This window comes from Camelus bactrianus, chromosome 34 (assembly GCF_048773025.1).
Source record: "Camelus bactrianus isolate YW-2024 breed Bactrian camel chromosome 34, ASM4877302v1, whole genome shotgun sequence".
NCBI classification, from domain to species: Eukaryota; Metazoa; Chordata; class Mammalia; order Artiodactyla; family Camelidae; genus Camelus; species Camelus bactrianus.
Window position 1 is genome coordinate 19,792,229 of NC_133572.1, and position 19,602 is coordinate 19,811,830.

Here is a 19,602-nt window from a genome sequence, read left to right on the forward strand (position 1 = left end):
AGGCTCCACTTCTAATTCAAGTCCTCTTGCTATTTCTACCACATCAAGTCATCCATGAGCGTTGGAATCAACTTCTTTCAAACTCCTGTGAATGTTGATATTCTGATCTCTTTCCATGAATTACAAATGTTCTTACTGGCGTCTAGAATGGTGAATCCTCTCCAGAAAGTTTTTCAGTTGACTTTATCCAGATCCAGCAGAAGAATTGCTACTTATGGCAGCTATAGTCTTATAATGATAACACATAATATATATAATAATTTCTTAAAAAAGAAGACTTGAATGTCAAAATGACTCCTTGATCCATGGGCTACAGAATGGATGCTGTGTTAGCAGACATGAAAACAACATTAATCTTACTGTCCATCTCCATCAGAGCCCTTGGGTGACCAGGTGCATTGTCAATGAGCAGTAATATTGTAAAAGGAATCTTTTTTTCTGAGCAGGTCTCAACAATAGACTTAAAATATTCAGTAAACTATGCTGTAAACCGATGTGCTGTCACCCAGGCTTTGTTGTTCCATTTAGAGGGCACAGGCAGAGTAAATTTAGCACAATTCTTAAGAGTCCTAGGACTTTCAGAATGTAAATGAGTACTAGTTTCAATTTCAAGTCACCAGCTGTGTTAGTCACTAACAAGAGTCATGCCATCCTTTGAAGCTAGACACTGACTTCTCTCTAACTATGAAAGTCCTACATGGCATCTTCTTCCAATAGAAGGGCATTTCCTCTACACTGCAAATCTGCTGTTCAGTGTGGCCACCTTCACCGACAAGCTGAGCCAGAGCTTCTGGCTACGCGGCTGACGCTTGCCCGTCAGCACCTGCTCCTTCACTTCTGTGTTATGGAAATAGCTACTTTCCTTAAGCCCCATGAGCCAACCCCTGTTGGCTTCCACCTTACCTCCTGCAGCTTCCTCACCTCTCTCAGCCTCCATGGAACTGAAGAGAGTTAGGCCTTGCTCTGGGTTAGGCTTTGGCCTGAGGGAGCATCGTGGCTGGTCTGATCTTCTATCCGGACCACTACAACATTCTCCATGTCAGCAATAAGGCTGCTTTGCTTTCTTACCAATCATGCGTTCACTGGAGCAGCACTTATAATTTCCCTCAAGAACTCTTCCTTTGTACTCACAACTTGGCCAACTGTTTGGCTCCACAGGCCTAGCTTTCTGCCTTTCGGTTTTTGACACGCCTTCCTCACTAAGCTTAATCACTCCTAGCTTTTGATTTAAAGCAGGAGAGGTGTGACTCTTCCTTTCCCGTGAATGCTTAAGGACCATCATAGGGTTTTAACCGGCCTAATTTCAATATTGTTGTGTCTCAAGAAGTAGGGAGGCCCCAGGAGAGAGAGAGACATGGAACAGCCAGTCGGGAGAGCAGCCAGAACACACAACATTTATCCATTAAGTTCCATCTTATATGGGCTTGGTTCGTGGCGCCCTGGAAACAATTACAATAGTAACATCAAAGATCACTGATCACAGATCAACCAAAACACATATAATAATAATGAAAAAGTCTGAAATATTTCAAGAATTACTAAATGTGACACAGAGACACAAAGTGAGCGAAAGACTTGCTGGGCGCAGGGTAAAAAAACGCAGTAAAGGGAAGCGCAATAAGGTAAGGTATGCTCGCACGTGTAGATAATCTATTCCTTAAACAGGCGGGTAACCGACAAAATCTGTAACTCTCATGTGTAAAATGGCCCAAAGTTTGTCTTGTTTTCATTCAGAATGTGATTTAAGTTGAATGGGTTTATTATTGCTCTTTTTAAGTATAAGTGCCCTGCTTTCCATCAGATTAAAGGGGTGGACTCTTCTACACTTGAGAATGGTTAAGTTCCTCTGCAGGGAAAAGGGCCTGAATTTGGACCCAGGAGACTCTCTCTTCTGGTTCTATCACTAGCAATGCCAACTCAGAAGATTCATTTAACATATCTGAATGTGACTGCCAACTGCAAACTGGGTTTGTACCTGACGTGCTATATGCAATAAAAAATACAACTTGAGCAATAGCTTTATCATTAATATTATGAAATAAAGTGAGGTAAAAGGGCAGTAACATGGGTAAGAGAATTCTATCAAAGATCAAAGTAAGAGTATGCTCTGAGATTTATAAGAAACGTGTCACGGAACACAGAGAGTACCTCTGACATACGCACAAGGAAGTGGTAACTGATTGTGGCCTGGGAGAGGAACTGGATCGCTGGGGAAAGGAATGGGACACATTTTTTTAAATAATATTTTTTTATCTTCTGAAAAATGATACCACATGAATTTTAAAAATAATGGAGAGAATTCGCTGTCAGTTAAAAAAAAAAAAAGGACACAATTCTAGGGACTGTCTTTTAATGTCTAAAGGAGAGTTTCAGCAACACCTTTAAGGCGTTTAATCTCACCAAAGTGCCTGAGGTTTAATTCAATCGATTATGTTAATGAAGGTAGTAGCTAACTGTTTCCTGAACAGTTACATCCCACTACAGTGTGCACTGTACACGTGTTTTCAGCCAACGGGCAGGCACAGTCCTGGAGCAGTACCAGAGGACCTCAGCTTTCTGGGTGGGCGTGCCGAGAACCCACGGCAAGCACGTGCAGACAGTCAGACTGGTTAGGCAGTTGTTTGCTGTACAAATGCCAAAGAGTTTATGGAGCATATGGTTCGCTGCCTCATAGCTGAAGCATACAGACGCACGCTAAATGCTCTACTAAAGCCTGCCACGAAAAGTGTGCACTCTGACTACAAGCTGAAGCACTGCAGAAGAAACATAAATTATTTCCTAATTAATGCCCAACAAATTATCCCAATTCAAAAACAAGTTTCTCAGCTTGTGTAACGGACAGTTTCCATATTTTTAATTACGGTTATTTTTATATTTCATGTTTAAAAACACAGACTTAAATTAACATGCACATGTTCTTGGTTCCCTTAAAAGTAAAAGGAAGGGAGAAAGGAAAGGAGAGAGGGAGGGAAAAGGGGGAGAAAGAATTGCATGTGTTATAAAAGAGGTAAGTGTGGCATTATGGGAAGATCACTGAATTCTGGGAAGCCTTGAATCCGAGCTCCAGTTTCACTACCTGCTCGCACACACGTGCTTTAACGTAGTTAATCACTACTATTACAGTAAGATGTGGAGAAAGGGGTTTTAGTCTTTCCTGCTAGAAAGGAAAAAAAAGGCCTATCAGCACCATCACTACCACAAATTCAAAACTGAACTCACCTCCATCCTCTGAAACTTATTTCCTCCTGTGTTCCTTCCTTCTGAGTGACACTATCATATATTCTTGTTGCCTGGGCCGAAAATCTCAGTCCTGTGCATCCCATCTCCCCTTTGACCTCACATACACTAAAGTTGCTAAGTTCAGTTCATCCAATGTCTATCCACCTCTTGTACCCATCCTGGCTTCTTTACTCCCACTGCCGCTATCCTAATTCAGGCCCTTCCCCTCCCGTTTGTTTTGGAGAACAATCTCTTACTTGGTCTCCCCACTTGTAGGCTCTTCCCAGTTTGATTTCATCCTACACCACGCATCCAGAGTGGTATCCCCAGAGCACAGCCTGGAGCGCGCCATTCCCGTGCTCGAGACCTCGGAGGGGCTCTGTCCTGTCTTCACAGTCACGCATTCGGAGAGGCCGCTTTCCAGTACCCACTCCCCCACCCTCCATTGTGAGGCAGCCCTGTGGTCTGCATCCCAAACTGGTCTCTGAACAGCCAGTGTAACCCCATTTTCCTTGGCCACAACAGTGGTTCAAGGATGGCCTCGTGGAATTGTGACCTGGTCACAGCAAAGATCCAGATTCTTGTTTCAGGCATGAGTGGCGAGTGGAAGAGGAAAGTCAAATCTCCTCTAGGGAAAGTGTGATGTGCAAATGTGAAGGAAGCCAAACTGAACGGAAGTCAGCACTGGGGAGAGATGGACGGTAAAGAACTGCTGTGAACCGGAGCGAGAGCTCTGTTTAAACTATACCTGATCAGCCCAGCCCCAGAAAACTGCTACGTGTAAACCAGCCAAATTCCTTCATTTCTTAGGTCCTCTCTCACCTATAATCACAAGTATTCTAACTGACAGAAAAATCGTCCAAAAGCCAGGTTCAACTCATCTCTACTTCACGAAATGCTTAAAGGAACCTAGTCTACGTATCTCTTTTAAGTGTCTGAAGTATACACCCAACTCTAGAAACAAAAAATGGGAGCAGAGACCTAGGCATAAATAAATCCCACTTCCCCCTGGCTTGCTCCTCTACTTCCCTTTGTGAACGTGTTAATATTCTCAAAAAACTTTTTAAAGAACCACTGCTAGTCACAGTACTTAGAGCAACTAAAATTCACCTCAATCAATCCATGCTAAAAAAAAAATAAAAAAAACTAAACAGAAACAAAAATGCAAGTAATAACTCTCCAAATAAGAACTAACTAGAGTCCTCACTCCCTGCCCGCCCACCCCCTTTAAAACACTTTTTTTTTTTTTTTCGGAAAAAGTGTTTTGCCTCATTTACTCAAAGAATTGTTAGAATGCACTGTCATGACTAACAGAAGTTATATTCATGGCAGTAAATTGACAGGTTCAAGGGAAATGAAAAGCACATCTGTTCTTGTATAAGTTTTTCCAGTTACTATGACAAACATCCCTTCTTTGGTATCATAAGGTTTTTGGTTGGTTGGTTTAAACAAATGAAACTCTTTTAGGAGGAAAGTGTCTTTTAGGAGGAAAGCAATTTACAGAAAGGATCTAAAGACACCAACAGCCAAAACACTGCAAGACAATCAAAAGATTGTCCCTGTTCTTATTACCCCGCCACATGAAAAGGGAAACTGTTGGCACTCTGCAGCCAGTGCCAGCCCTGCTCCTGGAATGTTTACACAGCCCCTCGAGGGACACAGGAAGGGAGCTGCCAGGGACAAGTGTCAGATCTGCTGGGGCTCCTAGACTCAGCCTCCCTAAAATACTCTCCCAGGAGACAATCAGATTTTCCATCAGAGGTTTATTATGCCATCTAAATGCATTTCCATTCTCCTATGTGACTATGAATAAATTGGATTCCCAGTAAGATGGAGATCAAGAGTTTATCTCATTTGTCACTGAACTGCCTTTTTCGCTTACCAGTCTCTCCTGTCTTCCCATCTCATTTGTCACCAATGCTTTCCTTTTTCCATAATAGAAAAAAAAAATTTCAATGTTATTTTGGTGTTAAACTCCTAAGATTCAAAACTACTCTTTCTTTTCCCATTTCACTTTAATTACTGATCATCTAGAGGATTCGGGTTTAGACACACATGTGTAACAAGTATTAAGCATTTAACTCCTATCCCTCAAAGTAAACACCTGAGGTAGACAACTCCATTTTATTTATTCATTCACTCTTTCAGCCAACAGTTCTTCACGGAGATCTCCACAGCTGTCTTATCCTCAATCAGTGGCAATTACTTGGACAAAAGAAAATCTTACTGTGTTTCCCAGACTACTGCCCAGCTCACTTAACCTCAGGAAAATGGTCACTCTGGCTTCTAACTAGTGACCAGAAATCAGAAGTTCTACTTTCATTTTAAATTCCATCCCTTTGGGATAACAGATGATTTTTTTCTTTAATATAATCTTGTATCCTTCAGTTTTTAAACTGAGCATATGATACTTTTATAGTTTAAAAGCCACATATTTTTTAAAAAAGCATTTATTGCCTTCTATTATTTCGAGTCAATTATTTTATTTATGCACACTTCTTATGGAATATTCAATAGCGGGAAAGTACCCTGTAAACCAAAGTCCAAAAGCTTCATTATTATAAACCTTTCTGACAGTGTAAAACAGACACTCCTCAGAAAGTCCTACTAAATGTCTGAAATACAGCAAATGCTTAGTTTTCTGGATAAACTTGAAGACAGTATGCAAAACAATAATAAAATATATAAGTAATCCACGAGACTTTATTTTTGATACTAATTTTACCCTCTTTCAAAAACAAAACTACAAATAAGAAGCAAAACTAAATGTGTTCCTCTCCTTTCGTCTGCCCCTGATTTTCTTCCCACTCTATTTTGGGCAGCTGGTAAGGTGTCTAAAAAGTGTTTATTGTAAGATAAGCAGGTTAAAGAATTGACTCTCTCTGAAAACATTCCATTTGTTGGTTGCTCTTGCAAAACACCCTCTGAATACAGACTTTTAACTTCTCGTACCTAAAGAGACAATGTGGAGCAAACAGTTGGGACTCTCTTGGGTTCCCTTATCCTAGAAAGCTCGAATTTTAAGTCTCTCCCTAAGTAAGCACCATTACTTTGTGACACTTTACTCCAAAGGAAAAAACATGTTTAGTCATACACACACCCACAAAACTTTAAAGTTCCTATTAGAAAATATACACACACCCTGGACAGAAAAAACTGATTTTTTAAAGAAAAAATCATTTACAAAACTCCTGCCCACAATTAAATGTGAATGTTCTCCTCAATTCTAAGAACATGTTTTAAGGAAGCTTAAAGCTTTATGTTGCTGTGTAAGGAAACCTGGGTCAACTGGAGAAAAGCTCAAAGGCCCATAATCTCATAACAAAGCAGCAGGGTCAAAAGGCAGAGGTCAGGGACCAGGGGGACAGGGTGCAAAACAGTTCCCACCCTTGAGAAGAGGCTGTATCTCATTATTTCAGAAGTCCTTCAAAAACTATCCAGTCATGCTCGCTAAAGTAATACAAGCATTTCCTTTAAGTCCCAAAGCAAATCTAAATTTTATGAAAGAATTTATTTTTAAGAGTAAGGAATTTAAGAAGTTACTTCTTTCCCCTAGATTGAAAAAAAACACCAGTCTCTCTAACACACGTAACACACCAATGCTTCAGCTGTCCCTCAAAGACTGACTTTCGCATAAAAGCTGTCACCTGATCTATTCAACAGAGTTCACTGGGGCACAGAAATAAATACTAAATGTGCATACATGTCAACAGACATTTCACATCGAGGCCTCTGCCCGCTAATGATTCAACAAAATATATGCACTTCTCAGTCTTATGGCTACATTCACAAAAAGCTACATTTTGACTCTTATCTAGAGATTTCATTCCAGGGAAGAGTGAACAGAATATTCTCTTAAACTTCCAGCAGGGGTGACATTTGTACAGGTGGCTCTGAAATGACCCCTCTAGCACAGTGAAATCGGGGGGGGGGGGGGGAGGCTCCAGGGTCTAGGGTCTTCGTCTGGATAGCTCTGTGCCATTTCTCACACTCTAACCATAAAATCTGTGTTCCATACAGAAAAGGGTAAGGGGGAGATCAGGAAATGGGGATTTTGGAATAACAGGTGTGGTTTTAATTTTCTCTTTTCCACCACTTTCCACCTGCCACACACGCAGACTTTAACTCTCTCCCCGCTGGCCCTTTCCACCAGGGACGAGATGGTTTACAAGGGGTTCACAGTAAACAAGGCCTGTCGGCCCTTCCCTATGAGGAACACACAAGATTCTACATTCGAGCCCACACGGCTTCCATGTATGTATTTAAAATCAAACTGGAGCCAGGGCTGCCAATGGAAGATACGCGCTGCCAGACAGGAGTGAGAACAGCTAAACAAAATAACCCACTTTGGCATAACCACCTCAGTCATACCAATGCTTGTGTTTTAAAAACTGTGAAATCACAGTCATTGTTCTCGTGAACAATGACACAAAGCAAACGGAGTCAAGTCTCAAAGCCCATTTCCCTGGAGCTGAGCCAGAATATTTTGAAATCCGGACAAAAGTTTATTTATTAAGAAAAAGAATACCCTTGAGACAGGAGATGGGGAAACATTTTTAAACAATCTGTTATCTTGTTACCCCAGCCATTTAAATTTCCTTCAAAATTAGCGTTAAACTTAAAGTGAAGAAAATAAAACAAAACGCTGTGGTCCCAGAAGTGAACCATCTGCAGGCTTTAAACCTGTAATCAGTCCTGAATTCCTACTGCTCCAACCATTCTTATTAAAGTCAGTATCTCATTCTCATGGAATTCCAGCTGATATGCTGGTGCTGATTCTTACGACAGGGACGACTCCCATGTCAGAGAGTTATATAAGAGCATGGGATGCTCGCTCCCCTCAAAACAGTTCATGTCTCATCTGCCCGGGGGGGAGACAATCTGGCCCTGCTATTTCAGTCCTGATCGACAAGAGAAAAAAATAATGTAACTTTAATATATAAAAAGAATATTGTTGATCTGGCAGATTGTCCCTGTTTTCCCAAAGGACTATGAGAGATGGAAAAGGAAGGAAACTGAAGGGATTCTAGAAACAGAAAGCATGAAACCTAAAAAAGCTGTGGGAAATAAGAAATCCTTCCCTCCTTCTGCTGGGGATGGAGGTAACAGAAATACTCAGTTGAACCTTTGAATTTCTTCACTATGAGATTATTAACAATAATTAAGACATTGAAAATTTTTGCTAAAAAAAAATTTCTTCTTCTCCAGGTTGTTATAGGGGAAAAGACGACCAAAAGAGCAACAGGAGGTGGTTTCATGAGGCCTAAGGTGAAAATAAGGGTGATCTCTGAAGAAGGCACTAGGGGAAAAAAAGGTACAAAACTCTGGTCTATGAGCAAACTTGGGCCAGGCTCCTGGGAACTTAACTTAGACATCACTGCTACATGAATGTTCCCTCAAACTAGACAATAATTTTCTGTGTTAAATAAATGACAGTAGGAGGGTGGCAGAAAAGAGGAAGACAGAAAGGGTGACAAAACATGATCTTCAAAGCCTGGATTCTCTAAGTCTGGGCAGGAGAAAATTATGCCAAACAGATAGATTTTCATCACAAGGCTTCCGGGATCTAGAAAACCAAGTACTTAAGCTATCTTTCAACTAAGTTTCACAGCTTAAAACCTAGAGGTCCACAAGCTGTATCTAAGGATTCGGCCTGCTAGTCCACAGCAGGATTGAACTTAAATTCCCTAAAATTACAGTTCTACCTCGTATTTTTTTATTGTTTTCTACAGTTTAAAAGCTCTTTCCTAAAGACCATCACATTTTATAACTGATAAGAGTATTTAGAAACAATCCAGATCAGCGTTGAGTGCTGTAAAAACATACTCCTAAGTGTGTCCTTGGACTTGGAACAAATTTGTTTTTTTAATCTACAGGGAAGGGAAGCAAACAGACTCCTTTTGCAACAGTCTTCCTAAGAGAATATGAATCTGAAAGTACTGACAGCTCGTCAGGAACTAGCTCAGCAGGAGCATCAACGAGGCAGCTTTCCCACTGCGTGCGGGGCTCTCCACAGTTACTAATTTGCTGCGTCCAGTGCCGCTTCTTCCTCTCCCACCCAAAAAAAAAAGCACATAGGAATGGCAGTAAGAGTGACCTCATTAGAGGGAAGACCTTGAATTCACTCCACTTACTTAAACATACGTATCATTTACAACCTCAGTACTTCAACCACTGTTAATAATTACTTTATGACCCAGCTCACAACTGGCAGGCCCACTAATGTGTCACCCCCCAGCAGCTGAGGACAGCTGGTCTGGAGGACATGGAAGGGCAGCACGGCATGGTGAGAGAGAGTCACTGGGATGCAATTCCAGCCTTGGCCTTCATTGTCTCTGTGACTTTGAGTAACAACTCACTGATTCTCAGCCTCTTCACCTGTAAAGTGATGAGAGTAATACCTTCAAGTTATTGTGACGATTGGGGAAGGGTACAGCTTAAGTGGCAGAGCACGTGTTTAGCATGCACAAGGTCCTTGGTTCAATTCCCAGAACCTCCTCTAAACACAATAAATAAATAAACCTAATTACCTCCTTCCCCCCAAAAAACAAATAAATAACATTTTTTAAAAAGTTATTGTGAGGATTAAATATAATGTTTATAAATCACCAATCACAGTTCATGACCCAATAAATGTTAGCTATTTTCATAGCTTCATCATATAAAGGTGATTTCCTGGAGTTACTTTTGACGTAATAGTGCTAGCATATATCTTGGAAAGTTGTTTTTAAAAAGCATTATTTGAATAATGCACCAGTGATGTATACAAGTTTATAAAAGAAAAATAAAAGGTATTAACTCAAGAAATCCATGTTAATTAAAATAGTCACAATATTTAATTTAGAGTAAAGTCAGTAAAAATCATCGATTCTTGGGAAAGGCACAGGAATGAAGGAGAAGGCAAGTGTTTCCTAGTTTTCTAGCCTTATGATGTACTGTCTCAGCAGCACATAAAATACTTCCATTTCTATTCCTAGAATTCTCATTTCTTAGCTGCTCACACTAAAACAGCTATCTTTGTATTCTGTTTAAAAAGTAATGTGGAAGACAGTCTCATACTGAAAATTTTTGGAATCTCTGGCTAAGAGATTATTATATGGAGCTATCTAAAAAAATCAAGCCTCAGGCAGAACAGAATATCATACAAGGTACAATAAAGACAAAGTACAAATGGGGAAAAATACAAAGGATTAAACTTTATAAAACAAAGAGAACTGTCGTGGCTGACCATGCCCAAAACTGCTGTGGATGCCCACAAAGAAGGAAACTGAATGCAACTTCCTAAGATATTCCTCTAAATCCACACCTGAAGCTACCTTCTGAAACTTCATGAACACTACCCACCATTTATGTGCCCATGGCATCGCACTAGTTTATAAATAAATAAGACATGTTGTCTGCTTAAAAAAAAAAAAATCAAAGCCTTGCTGGTACCTGTATGCTTGCTTGCATAAAATTGGTGTTTAAAAAAAAAGATTATTAATTTTATTTATCTATTTACATAGCTTATTTCAAGAGGGGAGGAATAGGCTAATAAACATTATAGACATAAGAAATTTTAGCAGTTTTCCACAAAGCTGACATATATCTTTTTTAAAATTAATTATTCATCCATTGTATTGCTTCTTCATCAATTTCAAGCCTACCTTTTAAAAAAGAACTCTACTTTCCACTTCACAGATTAAAAACAACACACATAAACAAGTTTATACTGTATAGCACAGGGAACTATATTCAATATTCTGCAGGAACCTACAATGAGAAGGAATATGAAAACAAATAGATGTATGTATGACTGCACTATTATGCTGTACACGAGAAACTGATGCAACATTGTAAACTGACTATACTTCAATTAAAAAAAGAAAACCCACACATACACCAATTATACTAACTTTTATTGTTGGTAACGAAAGGAAATGTCCTATATTTGTCCATCTCAAATTATCTTTCATTTATTCAAACAATCTGTTTGGGCCAGGCACTATTTCAGTCGCAGGGTGTACAGTACTAAACAAGAGAGACAAGGTCCTGCTCTCTAGGAGCCAACAATCTAATGGGGAAGACTGACATTAAAAAGGAAAAGCCAGCAAATGCATTTACAACACACTGTCAGGTACCAGTAAGTGCTGTGAGGAAAATAAAGCAGGGCAACCGCAGGGGGCGGCAGGCAGCCCGAGGAAGGACACTACTTTATACAAGGTGGTCTAGCAAGACGCTCTGGGGAGGTAACACTTGTACAAAGATCTGAACAAGGAAAAGCCAATCTTGCAAAGATGCAGGGCTCCAGTGCCAACAGGGTAGCCACTTGTCACATGTGGCCACCAAAACCCTGAAATGTGGCTAGTCCAGACTGAAATGTGCTGTAAGCAGAAAATACACACTGGATCTTGAAGATTTTTTTTCTTTGAAGAAAAAAAATGTGAAATTATCTCATTAACAATTTTTATGTTGATTATATGTTGAAACAATATCCTAGATATATAAGTAAAACACATCATTAAAATTAATATCACTTGTTTACCTTTTTAAACGTGGCTAGTAGAAAATTTAAAACTACAAATGTGTTTCATATTACAGTTATAATAGACGATGCTGGCCTAGGGGAAAAGGATTCAAGGCAGAGAACAGTAGATGAACAGGCCATGAGACAAGAAGTTCACTGTGCTTAAGAACCTACACGCACACACACACACACACACATAAAAAACACAAGAAAACCAACGTAACAGGAAAGGTAGGAAAGGCAGGCACAGAGCAGATCGTGAATAACTCTGCCAACCAGGGTGAAGAGACTATTTGTGGCCCCCCTAAAATCCCCATGTTGAAATTTAATCCCCAATGTGATGGTATCTGGATGGGAGGCCTCTGGGAAGTGCTTAGGTCATGAGGGTGGAGCCCTCATGAATGGAATTCATAAATACCCTTAAGGAGAGACCTCAGCCAGCACCCTCACCCCTTCCGTCTGAGCCTAGGGGCCAGGAAGCTCTAACAACTGCACTGACTGCCCCGCCAGCCATGGTTCCACAAGCAACCAACATTCTTTTTAAACACTGTGAACTTATCTAAGAACAAGTAATTTATGCTAAGAAAGGTAGATGATAAAACCCTAGCAACAAAAAGCTTTAAAAATTTTTTTGAACGTGGCACTTTTATTTATGTAGTAAATGCCTTATATTTACATACTAATATCATTATAAATATTCATTAATAACAGCAAAAGTAACATGAAATACATACTCTTCTAATTTTTTGATGAATGAATGAAAGCAAGCAAGCCGCTGCATCACTGTTGCCAATTAAGAAGAGACAACCCACGTGAGGTCATAAAGACCAGTCATCTCCCTCTTAATAGCTTTCCTGTATAGAGGGGTTAAAAGATAATCCCATTTGATCACAAGGTTATCCGTGTAGGGTCCCTCCACTGCGGATTTATCATCTGCACAACGCAGTGTATGCTGCTAAGGAGACAGCAAATGTAGTGGTTATTGGCATGGATGGGTCATGTCACATAGACTTTTGACCCAGGTTTCTCACTTCTTATAGGAACTTAGGTAGCGTTCTTAAACCCTCTATCTAGCCTCAGTTTCCTCATCTATAAAATAGAGAAAATAGAGCCACCTCCTACAGTTGTTGTCAGGATTAAATGAGGTAATAATTATGCACCATTTAGCACAGTGCTCGGCACACATAAAGTACTGAATAAATGCTGGCTATTTCATTACTGCTGCTTCATTGTGGATTCCTTCAGAACAGTGACTGTCAGCTACATACTCCTCAACCTGACACACTGCTAAGCATTCAACATTGAATAATTAATCCAAAGTGTAATGGCTACTTATGGCTTTATCACAAACAAAACTTAGGTCGTTATCAATCAAAAATGCCCACGGATCTTGTTCTCGCTTCAGCAGCACAAATGCTTAAAAAAAAAGGTTAAGGATCTGGACATGGGGCACATGTCTCCTTAAAGCACCTTTTTAAAAAAACCTGAAGTATAGTTGATTTAAGTACCTCCTGTAGGAACTGCCTCTACCTGCTGATAAATTATAGAAGAGGAAAGTGTTTTCTTCCATATGGAGTTTCATGGAGAATATGACTAACAATGCACTGTATTCCAGACATTTATTTTTATTACTCCCATAGTATCTGTGACCAGCAGTGGAAATACAAACCAAGGGATAAACGCAGGCATCTGAGCACCATCAGCCTCACACCTCAGCAGTGGGCATCACTTACGTGCACTCTGATCCTCCGGCCTCCTCTCCCTCTTCCCATCCCCTTTCTTTCCCTTTCTCCTATTTTCTCCTCCTCCAAAGACACTTCCATCCTTCCCTCCTCCCCTCACTGTCTATCCTCCCCACCTTCTCTGGGCTTCTGAGCTCCCTAATGCTGGCACATTCTGCATTTACCCACCAAGCAGATGCCTGAGCCCTGGGGTCACCACAGGAGCCCAGCTGCCCTCCCTGTTAGGCCAATTTCCCTATAAAGAGTTTTTCCCCAGCGGAGTTTTAAAATCAAATTATCACTATACCACAGCAACTAGACCTTGAAACTTCTCTGGCCCCTCAGAATGGAGGCTGATCCTTGTATTATTCCATCCCCAGCCCCCGAGTCAGCAGGCCAGAGCTTCCAAACTCCCAAACATCATCTACTGCAGCCCAGGGATGCCAACAAAGCTAACGACTGAGGCACTACCAAAGGTGGCCAGGTCAGGGCAGCCCCTACCCCAGCCACGCCTGGACACCTGGCCATGGTTTCTGAAACACCTGCTTTAGCACAGTCTTGACTGTGACATTCAGTCTAGATTAAGGGCAAGCCCGAAATGCTTGCTGAACTCAAACAAGTGCATCTTTTTTCTGAGCTTAAGTAAAATAACTATGGAGCATCGAGTACTCGAGCAGCCAGGCTCGTCCAGTGTCTGCGTTGGTCCAATGTGACCTCTGAGACGGCCCTTAAATCTCTCGACTTTGGTGTCTTCACTGTTAATGAAGTCTACGGCCCCTTCCAGCACTATCTTGGCATGGCACCCTCAGTCTCAACCAAGCTTTACATGTGACTTTAGACCATGGTCTCCACTGCCTCTAAGCTCTTTTGGAAACCAATCCAAGCTAAAAATAAATAGCTGGAGGCACCAAGGAAGATCTCCAAACAAAGGTCTGTGCAGTACTCTATATTCATCCACTTATTAAACACCAAGGACTATAAGGAAAGAAGGAGGTAAAGATCACTCTCCCCTTTGGGGAGCTTGCATATTTATGTCACTTAAATAAAGCTCTAATTACATCCTTTATTTTTCCATTGCCTGAAAGATTTGTTGCTGTAAATCAATCCATATTAATTCCTACAACTAGGGCTTAAAGGAAATGAGAGGCAAAAAGGAAAATTTCAAAATGTCACCGGCATCCATTCACATCAACTAATTCCAATGGCTTACTTCTGTTTATATCTCCTTTCTCCTTTACGAAATAATCAGTTTGAAACCGTTTCATATCTTTAACATTAAAGGAAATTTATATATTTCTGCTTTAACATTTAAGGGCTACTTCTGTTTATGGGGATACTTCTGTTTATGGATAAAGTGCATCTTGAAAACACACAGTGAGTAGGAGAACATACTTAGCAGCACAACGGCTAAGATGTGGTAGAGGAAGGCCAATAGACAACACCGGTGTATCAGCATGTGGAGACATCTCCGTCAAATTTCTAGGTCCTCCATTTGAAAATATTTTTAAATTTATATATACTTCAAAGACCTATTTGAAATGAAAGAAGTCTACCATTGCTGGTAAAGCAGGGCCTTACTGGAGAAGCATCTAAAAAACACTCTAAAGCCCTGGTAACTTTATCACAAAGTCTCATTTCCCATAAGGTCTCAGTCTGTCTCTTACTTCATCAGACAGTCTGTGTCCTCATTTTGATACCAATGTCCCACCACCTGCAGAGTGTGAATTCTAGGAATATGCATATGTTAAGAAAAAGGTCAATAAACATAAATTCTACCAATTGCTTTAACAGAAGACAATTAAGACCTACCGGCAAGGTGACAACTTGGTAAGAAACTGTGATAAAAATAGATCAGTTCTAAAGAAGTAAAACAGAAACTTAACTATCATTAATTTTGAAATTAATGCGTCAAAACAGAAACAACCTTCTGATTAATTTGCCTAACTCATTAGCCTTGTTTCCGGATCCCCAAATGTAGCTCTGTGGACAAAGTTAAGAAGACTATTAGTTGGAAATATGATACAACATTCTCTTGTTTTCCTCTCTTCTCAATGAGCACACTTGTTAATCTCCTGGGTTTTCTCCTCATCCTCCCCACCTCTGAATGTTGGAATCTCTCAAGGACTCAATCCTTGAGCCTTTTTCTCTTTTCTATCTACACTCACTCCCTGGGTGATGTCACCCAATTTCATGGCTTCCAATTTGTATCTAAAAATCAATTTACACCCCTGAGAGATGTCTTGCCTACTTGATTATCTCCATCTGAATGTCTAATGGGCACCTCAAACTTAACACGTCCAAAGCTGAACTCATCTTCTCCAGCCAACTTCTCCATCAGTCTGCCAATTTCAGTAAACTGAGATGCTTATCATTGTTTCCACAGAAAAGCTTGAAGTCATCTTCCATCACTTTCTTTGAATGTGAATACCATATCCAACCCATCACCAAGTCCTGCTGTCTCTCCCTTCAAAATAGATCAAGCTTCTAACCACTGCTACTGCCTTGGTTCAAGCCACCAACTCTCACCTCAAATAGTGAAAAAGAGCCTCCTATCTGGTCTCTCTATTCTCGCCCCAATATAGCCTAGTCAACCTGGCAACCACAGCCATCTTTTTAGAGGATATATCAGATCTCATCATTACGTTACTCAAAACCTTTCAGCAGTTTTCAGTAGAAGTCTCACAATTGTCTATGAGGCCCCAGAGAATCTCCCCTACCCTTTCTCAATGATTGTATCTGCCAATCTCCCCCTCACTTGCTGTTACCTGCAAAACAAGGTACTCTCCCACCCCAGGGCTTTGTATGTCCTGTTTCCTCCGCCTGCAATGCTGTCCCCTGAGACCATCCACATGGCTTGCTTCCTCACCTGCTTTAGGGTTCTGTTCAAATATTACCTTATCAGTGAGGTCTTCCCTAGCCATCTTATTAAAATCATAACCCCACCAATCCCACCATTCTGCCAGCACTGTTCTACCCGCATTTCCCTGCTTTATTTTTCCTCACAGCACTTTTCAACCTCTGGCAAGCTATATATTTTTATGACTTGTTTACACTAGAATGGAAGCTCTATGATGGCAGGGATTTTTGACTGCTTTGTTTACAGCTGTTTCCAGTGCCTAGGACACAATCTACATTCAAAGGCTTCCAAAACTATCTACTGAATGAATGAATGAATGATTTAATTAAGTATTATCAGGCGATACTGTTACCTCAAAACACCAAGTATGAGCAGAAGTCCCAAACAATCACCCACACACACACTGCATTGCAAAATAAGCCAGTTTGCGTCTAAAAAATGCATTAAAAATGTTCTACTGTTTAATTTTGTTAAAGCCATTTACACTATGCCCAAAGAGTCCCAGGCCACACCTACAGGTGTTGTTCCAGCTTTACTAGGCAGATAGATGAGACGAAAAAGAAAAAAAAAAAAAAAATACAGGCTTTTCCCTGTCATCGGTCGCCACTGACAGAAGGTCTCCAAGTGACCCAGTGCCACAAATGGTTAGGGAAATGTTTAAGGAAAAAGGAATTCTAGAAAAATAAAATAATCCCTTCACCGATCCCAAAAAAGGAATGTTCCCAAATCTCTCTGCAAACATTTTTTAACTTCATTGACCCTTCACATAGCCATTCTTATTATGTACATGAAATCTTAACTGAAAAAAACAGTATGATTATATAATTACACATACAGAAAAACCCAGTACTCATCCCTCTCTTCCAAAAAAAACAGATTCACAGGTTTTGTTGAAAATGTTTTGCTGTGCGGCTGACTTAAGATACTCACTTAGCTAAGAGGTGGGCTGATGGGTACTGTATCTTAAAGCTGAACGGTTGTTGTTTATTGACTATTATTTAACACATTCTTCCCAGTGCCCCACCTCCAAAAAGGAAAGGAAAAAAAAATACACATTGGTGCAATCAAGAAAGAATGCTATGTCCAAAAGAAGCTGTTCCGAAAGGCTATGACCTAAGTGTTTACAAGTGACACAGATAAAGTTCAAGCGGTAGATGTCACTTGTCTCACCCATAAAAAAAAAAAATCCAGGTTCAGATCCCAAGAAGGCAAGGAGAAAGAAAATGCGTGAAAAATAAAATCAGAGGTTTCTCGGGGCCTCCTCCCGACACTGCGCGCCCGCCCCCGCCCCCTCCACCACCATCCTTGAGCGGCCCCCTCTTTGCAGCGTCGGTTCCCCAGCTCAGCCCCGCACTGCGCCATCAAATGAGTCAAGAGCACGGACCGAAGCCCCTCCGGGAAAACCCAGGCAGCAACACACGGCGCACCCAACCGAGGGGAAATATCCAACTACTTAAACTCGGGGGCAGCGCAGGCAGCGCCAACAAAGCGTCGTGCCCGGTCCCGAGCGTTCAAAGATCCTCGCCTGCTCCCGTGACACTGCCAAATCGACAGGATTCCAAAAGGTGACTCGACCGTCATCGCAGAACCCGAGGCGGGCGGCGGCGCAGCCCGGCGACAGTCAAGGATGAAGTCCAACCAGCCTCCCGCCCGGCGCCCGCCCAGCCGGCCACCGCCGCCTGGGTGGGCGCGGACCCCGCGGTCTCCGACGCCCCCTCCCCGAGGGGGCCGGGGGCGCCGCGTCACGTGCAGGGGCTGAAACTTAGCGGCCCGGGCGGAGGGTGGGGGGGGGGGGGGGCGGGAGCGGCGGGAGCGCAGCGAGGCCGGGAGTTAACGCGCCCGGTGACTCACGGGCCGCCTCCGCCGGCAGCTGCGGGCGAGGGGGCCGGCGCGCCGGGCGGGGGCTGTGCCCTCGGGGCCGCCCCCGCCCCTGCCCCCGCGCCCGTTATTAATAACCCCGCGCCCGCCAGGCGGCAGCCTCCGGCGGCCGCCCGCGGGCTCAGCAGCGCACCCTGCACGCAGAATAAATAACAATGTCATTAAATCTCCGCCCGAGAGCCCCGCCGGCCGGAGAGCGGGCGCCGCCAGGAGCTGACTTTGTCTGGAGCCCGCACCCCGCCTCCCGCGCGTCCCCGCAGCGCCCCCCGCGTCCCTGAGGGGAGCCCCGCGCCACCGCAGCCCGGCCTTACCCGCCAGCTCGTCGGGCTCCAGCCCGCTGTCCGCGTCGATCCCGCACAGCACGAAGTAGTGCGCGAAGCGGCAGGCGGCCGGGGAGGAGCCCGAGCCCGGGCCGGGCGCCGCGCCGCTCCCGCTCATCCCGGCCGCGCTGCTCCAGCAGCCGCCGCCGCCGCCGCCGCCGCCGCCGCCGCCCGGGAGGGCCCGCTGCCGAGGCTGCCGCTCCGGCTCCGGTCTCTGCGCGCCCGTCCTAGGGCGACCCGGGTGCGCCCATGGCCGCGCAGCCGCCGCTGGTCGCCGCAGCCTCGCTCCTCGCTCGGCGCCGGGGCAGCGGCCGCGGGCTCGCGCCCAGCCGGTCGGGATCCCGGTGCCGCGTGGGGGAGGGGCGCGCAGGGGGGAGTGTCGCCGTGAGGGGCCCGCGCCGCCGCAGCTGCGCTCGCGAGCTGGGAGCCGCGGCGTCTGGCGCCCGCCGGTCAGCTGAGCGGCGCTCGGGCTGTGGGAGCGCGGGGAGGGCGGGCGCGCGCTCGCGGGGGGCGGGGGCGCGCGTTTCGGCGGTGCGCGCGCGCACGAGCGCCCAGCGGGTCGGAGGGAGCGAGGGGCGCGGGCGGGATCCGTGCCCGGCGGCCGGGACTGCGGCGCAGGGGCGACCCCACACACACGCCTCCGGGCCTGCGCCACCCAGCGAGAGGCTTAGCTGCAGAGCGGGATTCTGTCTTCTAAACTGGATGCTACCTACCCTAATTTAAACAAAAAAGAAGAAAGAAAAAAGAAAGGACGGAAGAAAGAAATGCAGTTTGGGGGAAGGTTAACGGCCGCTCTGAAATTATTTCCCACAACGGTCTGGACCATCAGCATATTTTGAACTGTAACAAGTGCAGATGCCTATCTCATTGTAAGATCCTAGTCCTTGACTCCTTCCCCTCAGCTCTCAGCCCCATTTACAAGCCATCCTTCCTCAGTGAATTGGCGCCAACTCAATAGTGAGGAGGGACAAAAACCAAAACAAAACCCCTCAATATCCACAAAGCTTTGAGACTTCTAAAAGGACTACAATTGCCAACCTCCCCTAAACAACCCATTCCGTAATTTATCCTGACATTTTCCAGGTCAGCGTAAAGAAGCCA

General features: G+C 43.5%; 1 protein-coding gene and 1 long non-coding RNA gene across 6 annotated transcripts in view; one reads left to right on the plus strand and one right to left on the minus strand.

The window, feature by feature from the left end:
* Positions 1-18,970, minus strand: part of DENND5B (DENN domain containing 5B) — a 157,214-nt gene extending 138,244 nt beyond the window's left edge. The window contains exon 1 of one of the 5 annotated variants that reach the window (XM_074357616.1): positions 18,493-18,970. In XM_074357616.1, the coding sequence (XP_074213717.1) occupies positions 18,493-18,619 (127 nt within the window). In that variant the 5' untranslated portion in view covers positions 18,620-18,970. Of the gene's footprint in view, positions 1-17,828; positions 18,099-18,492 lie in introns of those variants that run through there. The other 4 variants (XM_074357617.1, XM_074357618.1, XM_074357620.1 and 1 more) reach the window with 4 other exon arrangements.
* On the plus strand, positions 6,900-10,256 carry LOC123616605 (uncharacterized). Its single transcript, XR_006724611.2, has 3 exons — positions 6,900-8,321; positions 8,428-8,533; positions 9,096-10,256. It is a non-coding gene; the product is annotated as an uncharacterized LOC123616605 (long non-coding RNA).
* Positions 18,971-19,602: the final 632 nt, after the last annotated feature.